Raw genomic sequence first — 13,151 nt, 5'->3', positions numbered from 1 at the left:
GTCAGCTGCAAGTGAACATAGTAGGGTTAAAAATGGCAACAAAGTAAAAACTGTATGAAACATTTGGGCAAATTATATTGATGCAGTATTGAATGTAATTTACCTACTGTGATGACGTCATATTCTACGTCAGAAGTGACCCGAATCACATCATATAGATTTGGTACACATCATTATGTCGCCATTCAAGTCTACTTCCAGCACGTGCAGGCTTTTATACAGTTTTTAGCTTTTCTATTTCATCGTCAACAAGCTTTCTCATCTCTGACATCACACGCATAAATAACAAACGGTAATGTTGGTATTTTAATGTCATTTCCATGTTCTTTTTGTGCGCACGTAATTGCTTGCATTTGTCAGTGGTGAAGATGCACTATAATTTAAAGACTTAAATAATAATTACGTGCAGCAACGACCTAATGATTATTAATTGAATCCACTCGGATAACACTTGGCGAGAGGGCGTGGTGTCCTTGCACATAACAATCCAAATAAAAATGGCTGGAAATAAATAACATAATTTGCAGCTCTGAGACAAAAACTTCAACATCAAAACAAAAGACATACCTAATTTACATCGGGATAGATGTTTATTCTGGGATGCAATGAATTGATTGCATACTTCAAATAAGGAGGCACTTTAATTTAGTGCTTGTCTACTTTGTCAAAATTGATTTCATTTTTGTTTCTTGATTTTGTATTGATTGACACTGACACTAACAGGTGATGATGGATTTTCAGCTGTAGGTGTCAGTCTTGACATGAAGTGCTTGCATGGCCTTTGTATTTAAGAGTATACCTTAAATGTAAAAAATAATAATAATAATAATAATAATAATCCAGCAGATTAGTGTGTAAAATGAGCTCACTTTTTTGCTATCTGCTTTTAAGACAAATCAAGGAATGTCCTCCCAAATCCGGCAAAACTTTCACCAGGACTGCGAGGCTGCAATTAACAGGCAGATAAATCTTGAGCTGTATGCCTCCTATGTTTATCTCTCTATGGTAAGAAATTAAGCAAATATATTGCAACCCTTTCAGCAGTGATTGATGATTTTTTTTTAATCTGGTTTTTAGGCATATTATTTTGAGAGGGATGATATTGCTCTTCCGCATTTCGCCAAGTTTTTTAGAGGCCAGATCAGAGAAGAACGCGAGCATGCTGAGAAGCTGTTGACCTTTCAGAACAAGAGAGGGGGCAGGATTCTCTTTCAGGATATCAAGGTATCATCATCATCATCATCATCATACTCATCATTAAATGGTCTTAGAACTGTGCATCTTTTCTATTGAAAAATCGTATAATGTGCCTAAGGTCAAGAAGAAATGTGTCCTCATTTTAACATAAAAAATTCTAGACTAGATTGCAGAATCAACATGAAATATACGCTAAAGTCAATCGTTTCTGATTGTATTCTTAAAAGAAACCTGACCGAGATGAATGGGGCAGCGGCCTGGAGGCTTTAGAGTGTGCCTTGCACCTGGAAAAAAATGTCAATCAATCGCTGCTGGAATTACATCAGATGGCGACGCAGCAAAGCGACCCTCACGTACGTGAAACGTCGTATTGTTCCCAGCATTAGGCACACACCTGCATCCACATCTTAAAACCCACAGCAAATGTCAACACATATTGACACAAGACACTGATTATTTGAATCTCAGAGAGGTTTTAATGACACAATGTTTGCCCCTTGGTGCACTCAGATGTGTGACTTCATTGAGACCCACTATCTGGATGAGCAGATCAAATCCATCAAGCAACTGGCTGATTGGGTTTCCAATTTGCAGCGCATGGGAGCACCGCAGAACGGAATGGCTGAGTATCTCTTTGATAAACACACCCTGGCAGAGGAGGCCACTTAACTCACTGGTGTCATCTCCTCAATCATAGGTGATATTTAGAAAGCACAAAATACCATAAATGATGCATGTTTGCGGACATTTCAAATGTTTTTTTCTAGAATTACACAGTTTAAAAATTTGAAAACTATGAAAAGAAGTATACATTTTTTTATGTAGAGTCTACATGTAGACATTAAATAATTCTACTGTCTATAAGCAGTTTGATGTTGACATCACTGCTCTCCTTTTCTCATTTATCCGCCAGTGTGGCAGTTCATTTTTCTGGTCGTAGGCTAGCAAGAATGTACAACTAAATGTACAATACATATTGTGAAGAAAATATAGTATCAACAAAGTGAATTTGACTGAATGTGTTTATTGAAAAACAAACCGAAGGCTGTCCAAGGTGAAGCGAAAAAAGCAACCATCTGAAGGTAGGTCATTTGAAGTAATCCACATAGTTTTTATGTGTTTATTTCATGGCCTTATGTTGACACTGAAATCTTTTAAGGCGCTTTGGGCCTCACAACTAGGTTAATTGTCCTGTAAGCGCTCGACAGGAAGTGGAGATTTATTTATACGTGTTGCCACTTATGACGCCTAATGCAATTCTGTGTGTAAATGGGCACTTCAAATACGAATGGCATTTTTCTTTTGTGTTCAGTCCTTTCTGCTCACAGTGGTTTTGTTTCCGCCACTGTCTACTAACACGCCTAACAGGTCCCCTTCAGCCAACGAGATTCCAGAATCATTAGGGGAATTTGGTTGATTGGCCTCTTGTTGCAAAGGTATCGAACCTGAAGCGCCCAACGTATTGAGCCCACCGTTGCTCGCCTTCACGTTGGTGGCGAAGCTACTAAAGTTGCTAAGATTGGCGCAGTTCTGAAGACTTCCTGCCGTGGCGGCACCGTTGCCGCCTGTCACGTTAATGCTTCCGGAGCTGCTGGTGGGATTATTTGGATTTGCCGGCCCGTGACGAGAGGGAGGGGTGAACGAGAACACCCTTTCTCCCCCGGTTCCCGCAGTCCGAGCACTCGGGGGTCCCGCTTGGCTGTCGGCGGACGGCAAGGGCTCCAGCGTCAAGCACGGAGGGAGGGGTCGGCGAGACAGCAGGCCGTGCCCGCGCCTCAGTTTTGATATAGGACAGAGCTCCGGCGGTGGGTCGGGGAAGGAGAAGGCAGGGGCGTTGGGTGTCTCACCCTCCTCGCTGAGCCAGGGGAAAGCCGACGACGGCGGGGGTGGCATGTGATTGGGGGTGTCAGGGGGCAGCAACTGGGAACCCACCGTCGGAGGAGCGAGGGAGCTGCAGCTGCGATCCCATTCGTTCTGGGGCCGGCGGGTGGGCCGCGGTCGGGCCATCGCGGGGGGCACGCAGTGGATGGGTGTCTGAGGGCAACTGTAAAAGCCAGCTCTCTCGTAAAAAGGGAGGCTGGAGAAGGCGTAATCCTGATCTCGCTCTGCGTTCGGTGGATGGCGGGCTTGCTGGGACGGAACCTCCGTATGTAGGTAAAGAGGGAAGCGATTGATTGGGGCGCCGGGGCGCCGGCGTAGCAAAGAGACCCGAGAAGAGCGAGGGAAGCTGGGGGACTGGACACCCAGAAAGCGCCCCAGACCTCCCAACAGGGGGGTGGAGTAGTTGGCTTCTTCGTTTTCTTTAATCTGCTCCAAGTTGGACTGAAACTCCATCTCCTCTTTTGGGACACTACAGAGTTCAACAATGTCAGCGTAACAATGTTATCATTTTATCTGTTGTACCACCAAAAGTTGTCACTGAATAAAGTGGTGGCTTAGGTTCAAGCGTACCTGATATCCAAAGCGGAGCCCATAAATGAGGGTTTGCAGTGATCGGCACTGGCAGTTGTGTAGGGAGGTCGAGGCTCAGACTTATTCCAGTACATGTCCTTCTCAACCAGAGGGAGGCTATCGTACATTTCGTCCACAGACAACAAAGATACCTGAAGACAATAAAACACATCAATGATGGACATTTGTTTGGAATTGAGCTTTCAAGACACTGAGATTAGCTATGGTGGATAGCATCAAAACCTGCAAATTGCGATCAACAAGCCAGTTTGTCTCAAAGTCGTCGTCATCTTCACCAAAAGGATTTATGAGTTGCTCAGCCACCTGAAACCGGGACCAGATCAGAAACCGACAATTTATCCAGCAGCTCGTGTCATGTCAGACCTTCAGCCAGCCCACGTAGAAGAAAAATTGTAGCAGTGTGAAGACGGGTAGATAAAAGTCCAGGTCGTGACCGGGGTAGCCCTGGGCTGGATCTAAGAACTGACGGCCAATCAGACAAGCTAGAAAGAAGCTGTATACTGCCACAGTGGCTACCTAAGGGAGAAGGAAAGACAATTAAAGACTGGACTGTTTGGCCTAATTGCCAGCACTCTCACAGTGAAAAAAATGCAGATTCAAATCTTTGTTGGTGAGGGAAGCAGAAAAAGCAAGGGAGAGGATTTATTATTATTTTTTTACAGTAAATGGTCTATGATGTTATGTAAGAATGCAGATGTATAAAAACTGAACCTGAGTATACACAAGTGGCAGGCTAACCCAGTCGTAACCATACAGCTTCATGCACTTTGCACGTAAACTGTTTAACTCCTAAAAAAAGGAAGCAGAAAAATAAATATAATAATATATTTGCTTTGTAAGATCTTAGTGCTCACGATATGGACAAAAAAACACATACTGTGAGAATGGCAGAGAGAGCCACGTCATTGTTGATGCGACCCTCTGTACGAGCCCGCAAAGCCAGGCTGACAAACCACATGCAGGGAACCCAAAACTTGTTATGAGGGGAGGGCAAGTCCTCCAGGTGTTTCAGTTCCTCTGAGGTCATCAAACCTGTTTGGAAACCAAAAAAAATGTAGACAAGATAAAAAAAATTAAAAACCTGGAGAAAAGTTCTCAGATTCCTCATTTAATCCCATTAAAAGATCCCAAACCTGCATTTATGTAAGCATTTAAGTGGGTTTTCACTTTTTACGTTGCTCAGCAGCCTAGTCTTAATCTCAGCACTGTATTACATCATCCGAAAACCACACGTGTAGTTGTACAGAGAGGTCAAATGCCACACCGTACCTGCCTGTACCAGGTGCTCCATGGTTGGAAACCTTTTGTAGACCGCTGTGCTGACGGAGCGGTAGATGAGAACGCCTGAGAGATTGGCGTAACGCATCAAAGTGCGGCGGGTCAACCTGGCAGCCTCGTCGGCTCCGCGCACGTGGCCTCCCACTAGTGATGCCAGGCGGTCGGGCCAAGGGACGTTTTCAAACTGACCCCACCAGCGAGATACCACCAAGGTCACATAGAAACCTACACTTGAAAAAGGGTTACTTTTTTAGTTTTCAGAAGTTCACAGCTACAATCTTGGGTGCTCACGTTCAAGGTGTGTTGTAAAAAAAATAAAATCCGGTTGACTCACCGAGAACAAAGGACACCGGGATGAGCTCTGCATAGCGGTTGCAGTACATAGACAGTTTCTCAAAGAGCCTCTTCTGATCAACATTTAATACAAACCTAGTGAGGAAAATAGCTCATTAGTTGACATTTTCAGACTTCACTGTACAAATTCACAGAAGTAAGATGGAAAAGAGCCGCATGTGGCTCTGGAGCCATGGCTTGCAAGCATCTATCATTGTCATTGGCTTCAAGAGAATATACATGTTTTTTGGGGGGTAAAACAAGCATGTAAATTGCCATAGAGGTCAAATATTCAGGTTAACTGAGAATTGGGAGTGGATGAATTTAAATATATATATGTCTGGGAAATAATTTTAATAAGATAAGATGATTTGAAAAGCAAGTTATTTGAGTTCAGAGTGTAGTCACGGAACAAATTCAACTTGTATCCCAAGACACGTTTTTCTGTTGGGTGTTTTATTTCTATGTAAAGAAGAATATTAGTAGATATTATGCTTTATCCATCTACTCAAATCAGATCAAATGAATTCATGTCTTTAAAAGATCTCAATGTTCAAGAGTTGAATCGCATCAGATTGTCAAATGTTCTCTAATCATTTATAGTAGACTGATGGGCCCCGATTTGAGGCCTTTTCTCTGGTACCTATAAACAACGCTGAAGAAGTAGTATAGCAGAGTGAAGATGATGAGCTCCCTGTAGAGGAGCTTGTAGATGCTCCCCCTCCAGCGCAGTAGCAGGTGAAAAAAAGTGCCCAGGCCTGCATCTGCCACTCTGCGGGAGTAAGTCACTGTCATTGCCGCTGCTGCTCCTGCTTCGTCTTCTCAAAGGCCGACTTCCTGGTCTCACACGTGCCTAACATGAAGGACGCTTCTTTTGCCTGGTCTTGCATGGCAAATCAGCAGTCGGCCATGGCTGCCGGTGTCAACCGGAGGAGAAGAATGTTGGTGAAAGAGAAGTGGGAACAGAAAAAGGAGAAAATGGAGCTTCTACACCTCCGGTCACTTGATGTCTTAAGCTGTTTGGCGCAACAAAGCTGCATTGTTGAGCTCACGGAGGTTCTGTTAATCTCAACAAATCACACACCGACGCACAACTGGTTGCTTAGATACATATTTTACTTCATGAGTGTGAAAAACTGTTCTTATGAGTTAATGTTCAAAGGGAATTTAAAAAAACAATGCAATATTGAAAAAAAAATAGCATATGTTGAGCCCTCTGATGGAAGAAGTGTGTGTGCATAGGCGGGGTAGTCGGCCTGAAGGTGTTAGTGATTATTAACCCTCGCTGTCTAACCAGAAAGGCTGCAACAAGGGCGAAGTGCGGACAGAGTTCACCCGTCTAAATTCCATGGCTACGCCGATCTAGAACATTGGAATTATGTACATTTGAAACGGCTGGACAGTTGGTGAGTGGGTCTTAATTGATGTTGTTCAAAGTTCCTATTGCATTTTTAGATGATAGATCTGATTTAGCGAGCTAATGTGAGCTGTTGTGGTTTTTGGATTGAAATCATATAAAATGTCCCCATCACACATTTTTGTATGGGGATCAAAATCCAAGTCACTTGATTTTGATCCGATACCTTAGAAATTTATTAGGAGAGGATAAAGCATATATGATTGTCTTTTTTTCTCTCCCACAATTTGAACAATGCAATCCCAGCGTTTCGCCATTATTAGCACAGCAGTAGTTTCAAGGAAGTGAAAAGAATTGAGAAATATCTCAAATGCAGCACATAATGTTTGAATCTTAAATAATTCACTTATATAAGAAATCATGTTGGTCATTCAGTGTGATGAATTGCATAATCTTAGTTGTGATTTTTCTGATGTTTCTGCTACTGATGGACATTTCTCTTTGTTCTGCAAAGTTTTTTTTCAACAATATAAATGGATTCTGGCAGTCAAAATGGATTGGATATCTTTCGCCTATTGACAGCCACTTAAAAATAAATAGACTTGAAAACACAGGTCATTTGCACATGAATTCCCTTTGTCTTTGCAGAGTGGCCCAAATTGAAGCAATTTTGAGATTTGCAAGGACATGGATGCTTTTGAGGGTATCCACAGTGTTCAGATTTCCTCATCTCCACCACCTGTGCCATCCTCCAGTCGGGCTTATGAAGTCCTGAAAACGGGAAAGTCGGGTATTGCAGTGTATTCCTCTCCAGTGTTCTTTGGGACGCCGTCTGAGAAGACGGCAAAGAGCTGTGCGGTCGGAAGGTACGTCGTTTGAATCCTAATTCTCTTCTTTATTTGGGTCTCTGCAGTTGCACCTTCATGTTTATTTGTTGTTTTTACTAATTGGCTTCCATTGAAACTGTGAGGCTCTCAGATTGGGCGTTTTTCTCATTAATGGCAGCCAATGAGTTAACAGTGTGTTGCAACTACATCATTCATTCATTGTGAATCACTTCAACGAGGGTTACGGGGGTGCTGGAGCCTATCCCTGGTAACTCCGGGCACCAGGTGGGGGACACCCTGAACCAATGGCAATCCAATTGCAGGGCACTTGGGTCAATTTGGAGTGTTCAACCAGCCTACCCAGGATGTTTTGGGGATGTGGGTGGAAACCGGAGTACCTGGAGAAAACCCACGCAAGAAGCATGCACTTGCAAGTACAAGTATCATCATCACAGTATTAGCAATAGGAAGGGAGCACACTTTCTTTTCCAAAAGTTTGAACCTTAGATGGGTTTTGGCAGCTGACGTTTCGGTGACGTGGTTTCATACCAGAATCTTTCGGTGGGTGCGTTGTCTTGTGACTACGAAACTGGACAGAAATGAGCAAAAAACTCACCGAATGTCCAACATCTCAAGATAAATTAGAAAGGGAAATGCTGAAAGTTTGGCGTGGAAGAATTGAAAAAAATACGTAAATAATAATAATAATAAATACAATCTACGTGGAAGGAGTTGTTTGCGAGCGTCTGTTGCGCCTTCTTGGTGACGTCAGCGTCCGCATTCCTTTGCCCTGATTTGATTTGGAAACGGAGTCAAGCCAACTAGAATCCCTCGTCAAATTTGCATTTTTATTTTATTTTGCTCACAGTAAGAACAGCCAGAGGACGGACTGACGGATTCGTCTTTTGTGGATGTTGATGGGGTAAAAATGTCATTCTTTGAGTGCATGAACGATATGAACACAAAGTTGGTAACTCGTTCTGCTAACTTCAACTTTAACAGTTGACCAGCGCAACTATGCCGAGAGTTTTAAAATCGTCGTTTTGTTAATATTTAGATAGCCACAATTTCACCAGAGAGAGGAAAAAATGTGTGCATTGTTCGTTTTATTACTATCAGATGTTGTCACGTGATTTCATATCACAAGAGTATTTTACTTTAGTTAATTGAAATTATTGTATATATCGGTCAGACAAAACGGTATTTTGTTTAATACTTGCAAGATTTTATCACAACATGTTTAACTAGAAAGGTAAGAACAGTAGATGCATGCAGAATTAAGGCTGGAAAAGTAATTGTACTTTACCCACAATTGATAATGAACTTGACTGACAGCAATATTTATTTTCAAATGTCTTTTTTTTGCCTATATCACCAAACAATTTCATAACCAGTATTTTACCAAAGTGTCCGTTTGCAATGAAAGTTGTGTCTAGATTAGGGATGTCCTGATCACATGTTTAGCATGAGTTTTTAATTTTATGGTTGTGATATCCTCAATTTTTTGTGTGAGAATCTGTAAACTGTGATGAAAGATGTGTGGTTTGTCCTCCATTTAGGTTGGTAGATCTGGATCCTGAACCAGAACCCAGATTGGAGGAAAAGGGCCAAGCTCCGCCTATGTCGGAAGTCGGCAATGGCGTCCATTCCTGCTTGCGCCGCTCCTCATTGGAAAGCCGAGAGAAAGAAATTCGTGAAAAAGGCTCGGAGATCCTTAGAGAACAGTTAGATGCGGCAAAGAAGGTACTACACTTTTTATTTCTTCAATGCAAACAGTGCAGTAAAAAAGGGAAGTATAAAACTAGTGAAATGCTTTCTCCTCATCTTTTTCAGGAACTAAAACTCAAAGACAAAGAGTGTGAGCGTCTGTCGCGGGTCAGGAATCAGTTGGAACAAGAACTAGAGGAGCTCACTGCCAGTCTGTTTGAGGTCAGCAGCCCAAAATGACTTTGACTTCCGATAAATTGGATGAAATATATCAATATTAATGCCACTATTCCATTCTGGCATCCTCAAAAAAACAACAAAGTAAAAAAATGGCCTAAATACTGACTCATTTTTCGCAGCATTGACTTATACATATGAAGCTGCATTTTTAAATGACTGGGAATAATGTCCATATTCCCAATAGGAGGCTCACAGAATGGTGCGGGAAGCCAATGTCAAACAGGCAGGATCGGAGAAGCAAGTGAAGGAAGCTCAAGGGAAGGTCTGTACTGCTCAAACTGATATCTACTAACCCAACTTGCTCATATTATCAGAAAAGCAACCACCATTGAAAAAAAGAGGTGTCTACGTCAACACATTTTGTTCCTGTTTCACTCTGGATTTTCCGTGCCAACTTCCAGATCGACGTCCTCCAAGCAGAAGTGACAGCACTCAAGTCTCTGGTGTTGACCTCTACGCCATCCTCGCCCAACCGCCAATTGCATCCCCAGCTGCAAGTCCCGGTCACCAAACAGGTCGGGGCTCACAGTCGCAACAAAAGTATTAGCGCTGGTGTACCGTCCCCACCTGGCAAAGCAGAATCTCTTTCGCTCCTTGTTCGGCCTGTGGCTACAGAGAACCGAGAGGTAATGAGGGGCTTCAAATGTGTGGCGGTTTTGCCTTTTTTGCCTCTTCCTCGCTGCCCTCTTTATTTAGCTGCTTTCTATTTTTCTTGAAACTTCTTTCTGGTCTTAGCTTGCTGTTCCTGCTCTTCTCTTGCTGATTTCTTCCTTTTGCTTGGCCAATCTTTCAGTATGTTGTAAGGAGTAGAGAATTTGGCTGGTAACAAGGCCAGTAAGCCAGGTAAATTTTATCCTCAGAATTGTAGTCTTGTTGCCTTTTGAGCTAAGTCTTCACCCCCTTGTGCTTCTGTTGAGAAGATGAGTTAGGGATTGTCGTACTATCTCCACAGACAGACTCTGTTTTGTATGCGGAGTTTCTCATGTGGAAAGAGCACCCGAGTCTAGACCATTCATCCGCCCTCATGAGTCGTATCTACAGAGAAGACATCGCTCCATGCCTCTCTTTTACACGATCTGAGGTCAGAATATTCTCACCGCCGTCAGATGGGATTGTATTTTCTGATTTTTGCGATTTAATTGACGCAGTCACTTGTGTCCGCAGTTGTCCCAGTTAGTGCAGAGTGCAGTGGAAAACAACTCTCTGACAATCGAGCCAGTGGCCATCTCAAGCTTACCGGTGGTTAAGGCCTCGGCGGTAGAGTGTGGAGGACCAAAGTGAGTTGCCAATAACAGCCGCACCCTCCTGTTTTTCACCATTCACCTTTAAAAAAAAAAAGAAAAAAACAAATTTAGGTGAGCCAATAAGGTTTCAGCAGTGGTTTCTGCAACGCAGTGCATTGAAGGACAATAGATGTACAATTGTATATCGGCAGCATTTCAATCTTAAAATAACTTTTTTTTAAAAACTGCATTTTGCTCTTTAAATACTCTACAATAAGCTTTTCAAAAAAGTATACAATCCTATCTTTTCAATATTTATGAATAATATTTGAAAACATGAATGTTTCTACATAACGTAAAAAAGATTGCTGACCTGATTCCCCCAGCTTATGGGAAATATTGCTGGCATTATGTCCATATTTTTCTTCCACCATTCTCCCATTGCCTTTCAAACTGCACAAGACCCTAATTGGCCCCCAGGTTGCAAGTTGGGGACCTTTGCTTTAGCCAATCCAGAACAAGAATTGTGTCCATTTATCTTTCACCTATCAAATTTAATGCAATATTTCTCAATGATTATGCAATTTACAATACATAATCACATTAAATCAGGAAAATAATGAAACACTCTTTCCACTTGTATAACTTCTAACTTCATACAGTCGTCTCAGTCTTAGGCAGCTGGGTGAACTTAATCAGCACCTGACTTTCAAATCTTGTGTTTCCAGTGACTGTAGGGCAGCAGTGGAGACGTAAGTCCTCACAGGAAACTTGTCAGCTTTGACTAATCTGCATTTACTGTAGCACGGGGATGTCTTATGTGCTTCCACCATGGAGAAGACCAGCAATTGTCTCTCTGACCAATGTCAATAAATGCACCCGTTGCATGCATCTGACCGCTAACCATCAACATTTTGCTCTCTAAATGACTAAGCTAACCTTTAATTGTGCACTCCTTGTTATTTTTTGGCCTGGTTTGCAGCATGCCTCAACAGCATGTGTCCTTTATTGAAGCTGCAGTGAGTTGAACAGTCCTTTTTCCCGACAGAAAATGTGCGCTGAGTGGCGTGTCTCGATTGTGCAGACATCGCATTAAACTGGGCGACAAAGGAAGCTATTACTACATTTCCCCTTCCAGCCGAGCACGGGTACATTGGATCACGTCTTTTATTCAGAGCCCATGCTAACCTCCCGCCTTTGCCATAATTCCTGTGGTCTTTTTGCCTTTCCAGATCACGGCCGTGTGCAACTTCTTCACGTATATTCGCTACATTCAGCAGGGCCTGGTCAGACATGATGGTAAGTTTATGCACAAATGATTTTTCTCAAATTTATTAAGAAAAAACAAAATTTTGATTGTGGTCATTTTGCTCGTGTCCAGCGGAGCAAATGTTTTGGGAGGTGACGCGTCTCCGAAGGGAAATGTCCATGGCCAAGTTGGGTTTTTACCTCACTGAGCATGGTTAAAGGATAAGATTGACCGAAGTGAAATGAGGACTTGGAGACATCAGGCTTATCATGTGGTAACTTATCAGAGGTCAGCCAAGAAAACTATAATCGCACAATAATTCAAAGAACGGGAAAGTACATTTGAATATCCCTTTGGCAGTTTTTGATTTCACACATGAAATCTCCACAATTGTATCTATCCATTAAAATGAAAATATGCTAGGCAGTTGCATCTAAAGGCTTTATTAGGTACGTACAGTAGAATGTGATGAAACAATTTTACAAACATAATTAAAAGTGCAATTTAAGTTTAGAAGCTTTAACTTTGACCCATCAAAACTAACACATTTGTCGAGTTTTATACGTCCAAAATCAACATAAGTGTGTATTAACTATCCTGTAATGAGCCGTCACAACTATGAATGCCAGACAATTCGTATTGGCTATTTTATCTCATAGTATCTCTGTTTTATCATTGTTCTTTTTCACAATCAGTTATATTGGGAAGGTGATAATGAAGGAATGTATAGATGTGATAAGTGCAATAACCACTTCATTGCCTCTAAAGGCCTTGAGGTCCCAATGTCTGTGTACTGAGAATTGCCAACACTCCATTGTAGCCTGACTGTATGCCACATTTGTCTTTTCCTAAAATGTGATACTTCAGATTGTAACCACAGATAAAAGTTTGGAAATGAGATCTCTAATGTAGTCATCAGCATGAATGATCCATTTACAATGACATAAAGCACTTTGAGACACACCCATAGTTGTCCTACAGGTTCATAAATACGAATTGCCGGCATATTGACTCAACATAGAGCCCATGTCCCACTCAAAGGGCTTTATGGAAAGAAAATGTTTTTTTTTCTTCCCCTGCGCAGACATTCCAGTAGGCCTGTGGTTTCCGGCTTGAAATACCTTTTGTAAGCTTGCTGCTTTGCTTTACTAGCTTCACAATACAGTTCACAGGTGGCTTTAATAAATCATTTGTTTATAATTGATTACAGTGAGTGTGTTGTGTGACACAAAGGCACAAAGGACAAAAATGCTTCTGTAAATTTGCGT

General features: G+C 42.1%; 3 protein-coding genes across 8 annotated transcripts; 2 read left to right on the top strand and 1 right to left on the bottom strand.

Moving 5' to 3' along the window:
• Positions 1-148: 148 nt before the first annotated feature.
• On the top strand, positions 149-2,205 carry fth1b (ferritin, heavy polypeptide 1b). Of its 3 annotated transcripts, none has more exons than XM_077744150.1 (5): positions 149-292; positions 892-1,005; positions 1,078-1,224; positions 1,425-1,550; positions 1,708-2,205. In XM_077744150.1, exons 2-5 carry the CDS (start codon positions 904-906, stop codon positions 1,864-1,866), a joined length of 534 nt encoding a protein of 177 aa, XP_077600276.1. In that variant the 5' UTR covers positions 149-292; positions 892-903; the 3' UTR covers positions 1,867-2,205. The 3 variants fall into 3 exon arrangements, with proteins under 3 accessions (XP_077600276.1, XP_077600291.1, XP_077600283.1); XM_077744165.1 differs by lacking the exon at positions 149-292 and adding an exon at positions 382-723; XM_077744157.1 differs by lacking the exon at positions 149-292 and adding an exon at positions 383-806.
• A 79-nt stretch (positions 2,206-2,284) lies between these two features.
• On the bottom strand, positions 2,285-6,572 carry best1 (bestrophin 1). Its single transcript, XM_077744126.1, has 9 exons — positions 5,924-6,572; positions 5,282-5,376; positions 4,939-5,172; positions 4,547-4,701; positions 4,381-4,458; positions 4,033-4,185; positions 3,892-3,972; positions 3,649-3,800; positions 2,285-3,547 (listed from the first exon to the last, which is right to left on the bottom strand). The coding sequence occupies exons 1-9, from the start codon at positions 6,073-6,075 to the stop codon at positions 2,506-2,508; spliced, it is 2,142 nt and encodes a 713-aa protein (XP_077600252.1). The 5' UTR covers positions 6,076-6,572; the 3' UTR covers positions 2,285-2,505.
• On the top strand, positions 6,388-13,087 carry rab3il1 (RAB3A interacting protein (rabin3)-like 1). 4 transcript variants are annotated; one of them, XM_077744145.1, is made up of 12 exons: positions 6,388-6,687; positions 7,286-7,503; positions 9,024-9,207; positions 9,298-9,393; positions 9,596-9,673; positions 9,813-9,926; positions 10,364-10,492; positions 10,576-10,688; positions 11,363-11,386; positions 11,683-11,782; positions 11,867-11,933; positions 12,016-13,087. In XM_077744145.1, the coding sequence occupies exons 2-12, from the start codon at positions 7,325-7,327 to the stop codon at positions 12,099-12,101; spliced, it is 1,170 nt and encodes a 389-aa protein (XP_077600271.1). In that variant the 5' UTR covers positions 6,388-6,687; positions 7,286-7,324; the 3' UTR covers positions 12,102-13,087. The 4 variants fall into 4 exon arrangements, with proteins under 4 accessions (XP_077600271.1, XP_077600264.1, XP_077600270.1 ...); XM_077744138.1 differs by having other exon boundaries at positions 6,392-6,687; positions 9,813-10,037; XM_077744144.1 differs by lacking the exon at positions 11,363-11,386 and having other exon boundaries at positions 6,395-6,687; positions 9,813-10,037.
• The last annotated feature ends 64 nt before the right edge of the window (positions 13,088-13,151 follow it).

Source organism: Stigmatopora nigra, chromosome 2, assembly GCF_051989575.1.
Source record: "Stigmatopora nigra isolate UIUO_SnigA chromosome 2, RoL_Snig_1.1, whole genome shotgun sequence".
Taxonomy (NCBI): Eukaryota; Metazoa; Chordata; class Actinopteri; order Syngnathiformes; family Syngnathidae; genus Stigmatopora; species Stigmatopora nigra.
Note: the sequence above shows the minus strand (reverse complement) of the source record. Positions and strands in the feature narration are given on the sequence as shown.

Coding starts and splice junctions, on each gene's coding strand:
- rab3il1 (XM_077744138.1), top strand. CDS start 7,325: ATGGATGCTTTTGAGGGTATCCACAGTGTTCAGATTTCCTCATCTCCA. Junction 9,208..9,297: donor AGTTAGATGCGGCAAAGAAG/GTACTACACTTT, acceptor CATCTTTTTCAG/GAACTAAAACTCAAAGACAA. Junction 10,689..11,362: donor GTAGAGTGTGGAGGACCAAA/GTGAGTTGCCAA, acceptor TTGTGTTTCCAG/TGACTGTAGGGCAGCAGTGG.
- fth1b (XM_077744150.1), top strand. CDS start 904: ATGTCCTCCCAAATCCGGCAAAACTTTCACCAGGACTGCGAGGCTGCA. Junction 1,006..1,077: donor CCTATGTTTATCTCTCTATG/GTAAGAAATTAA, acceptor TCTGGTTTTTAG/GCATATTATTTTGAGAGGGA. Junction 1,225..1,424: donor TTCTCTTTCAGGATATCAAG/GTATCATCATCA, acceptor TATTCTTAAAAG/AAACCTGACCGAGATGAATG.
- best1 (XM_077744126.1), bottom strand. CDS start 6,075: ATGACAGTGACTTACTCCCGCAGAGTGGCAGATGCAGGCCTGGGCACT. Junction 5,377..5,923: donor TTCTTCAGCGTTGTTTATAG/GTACCAGAGAAA, acceptor TTTCCTCACTAG/GTTTGTATTAAATGTTGATC. Junction 3,548..3,648: donor GGCTCCGCTTTGGATATCAG/GTACGCTTGAAC, acceptor TGAACTCTGTAG/TGTCCCAAAAGAGGAGATGG.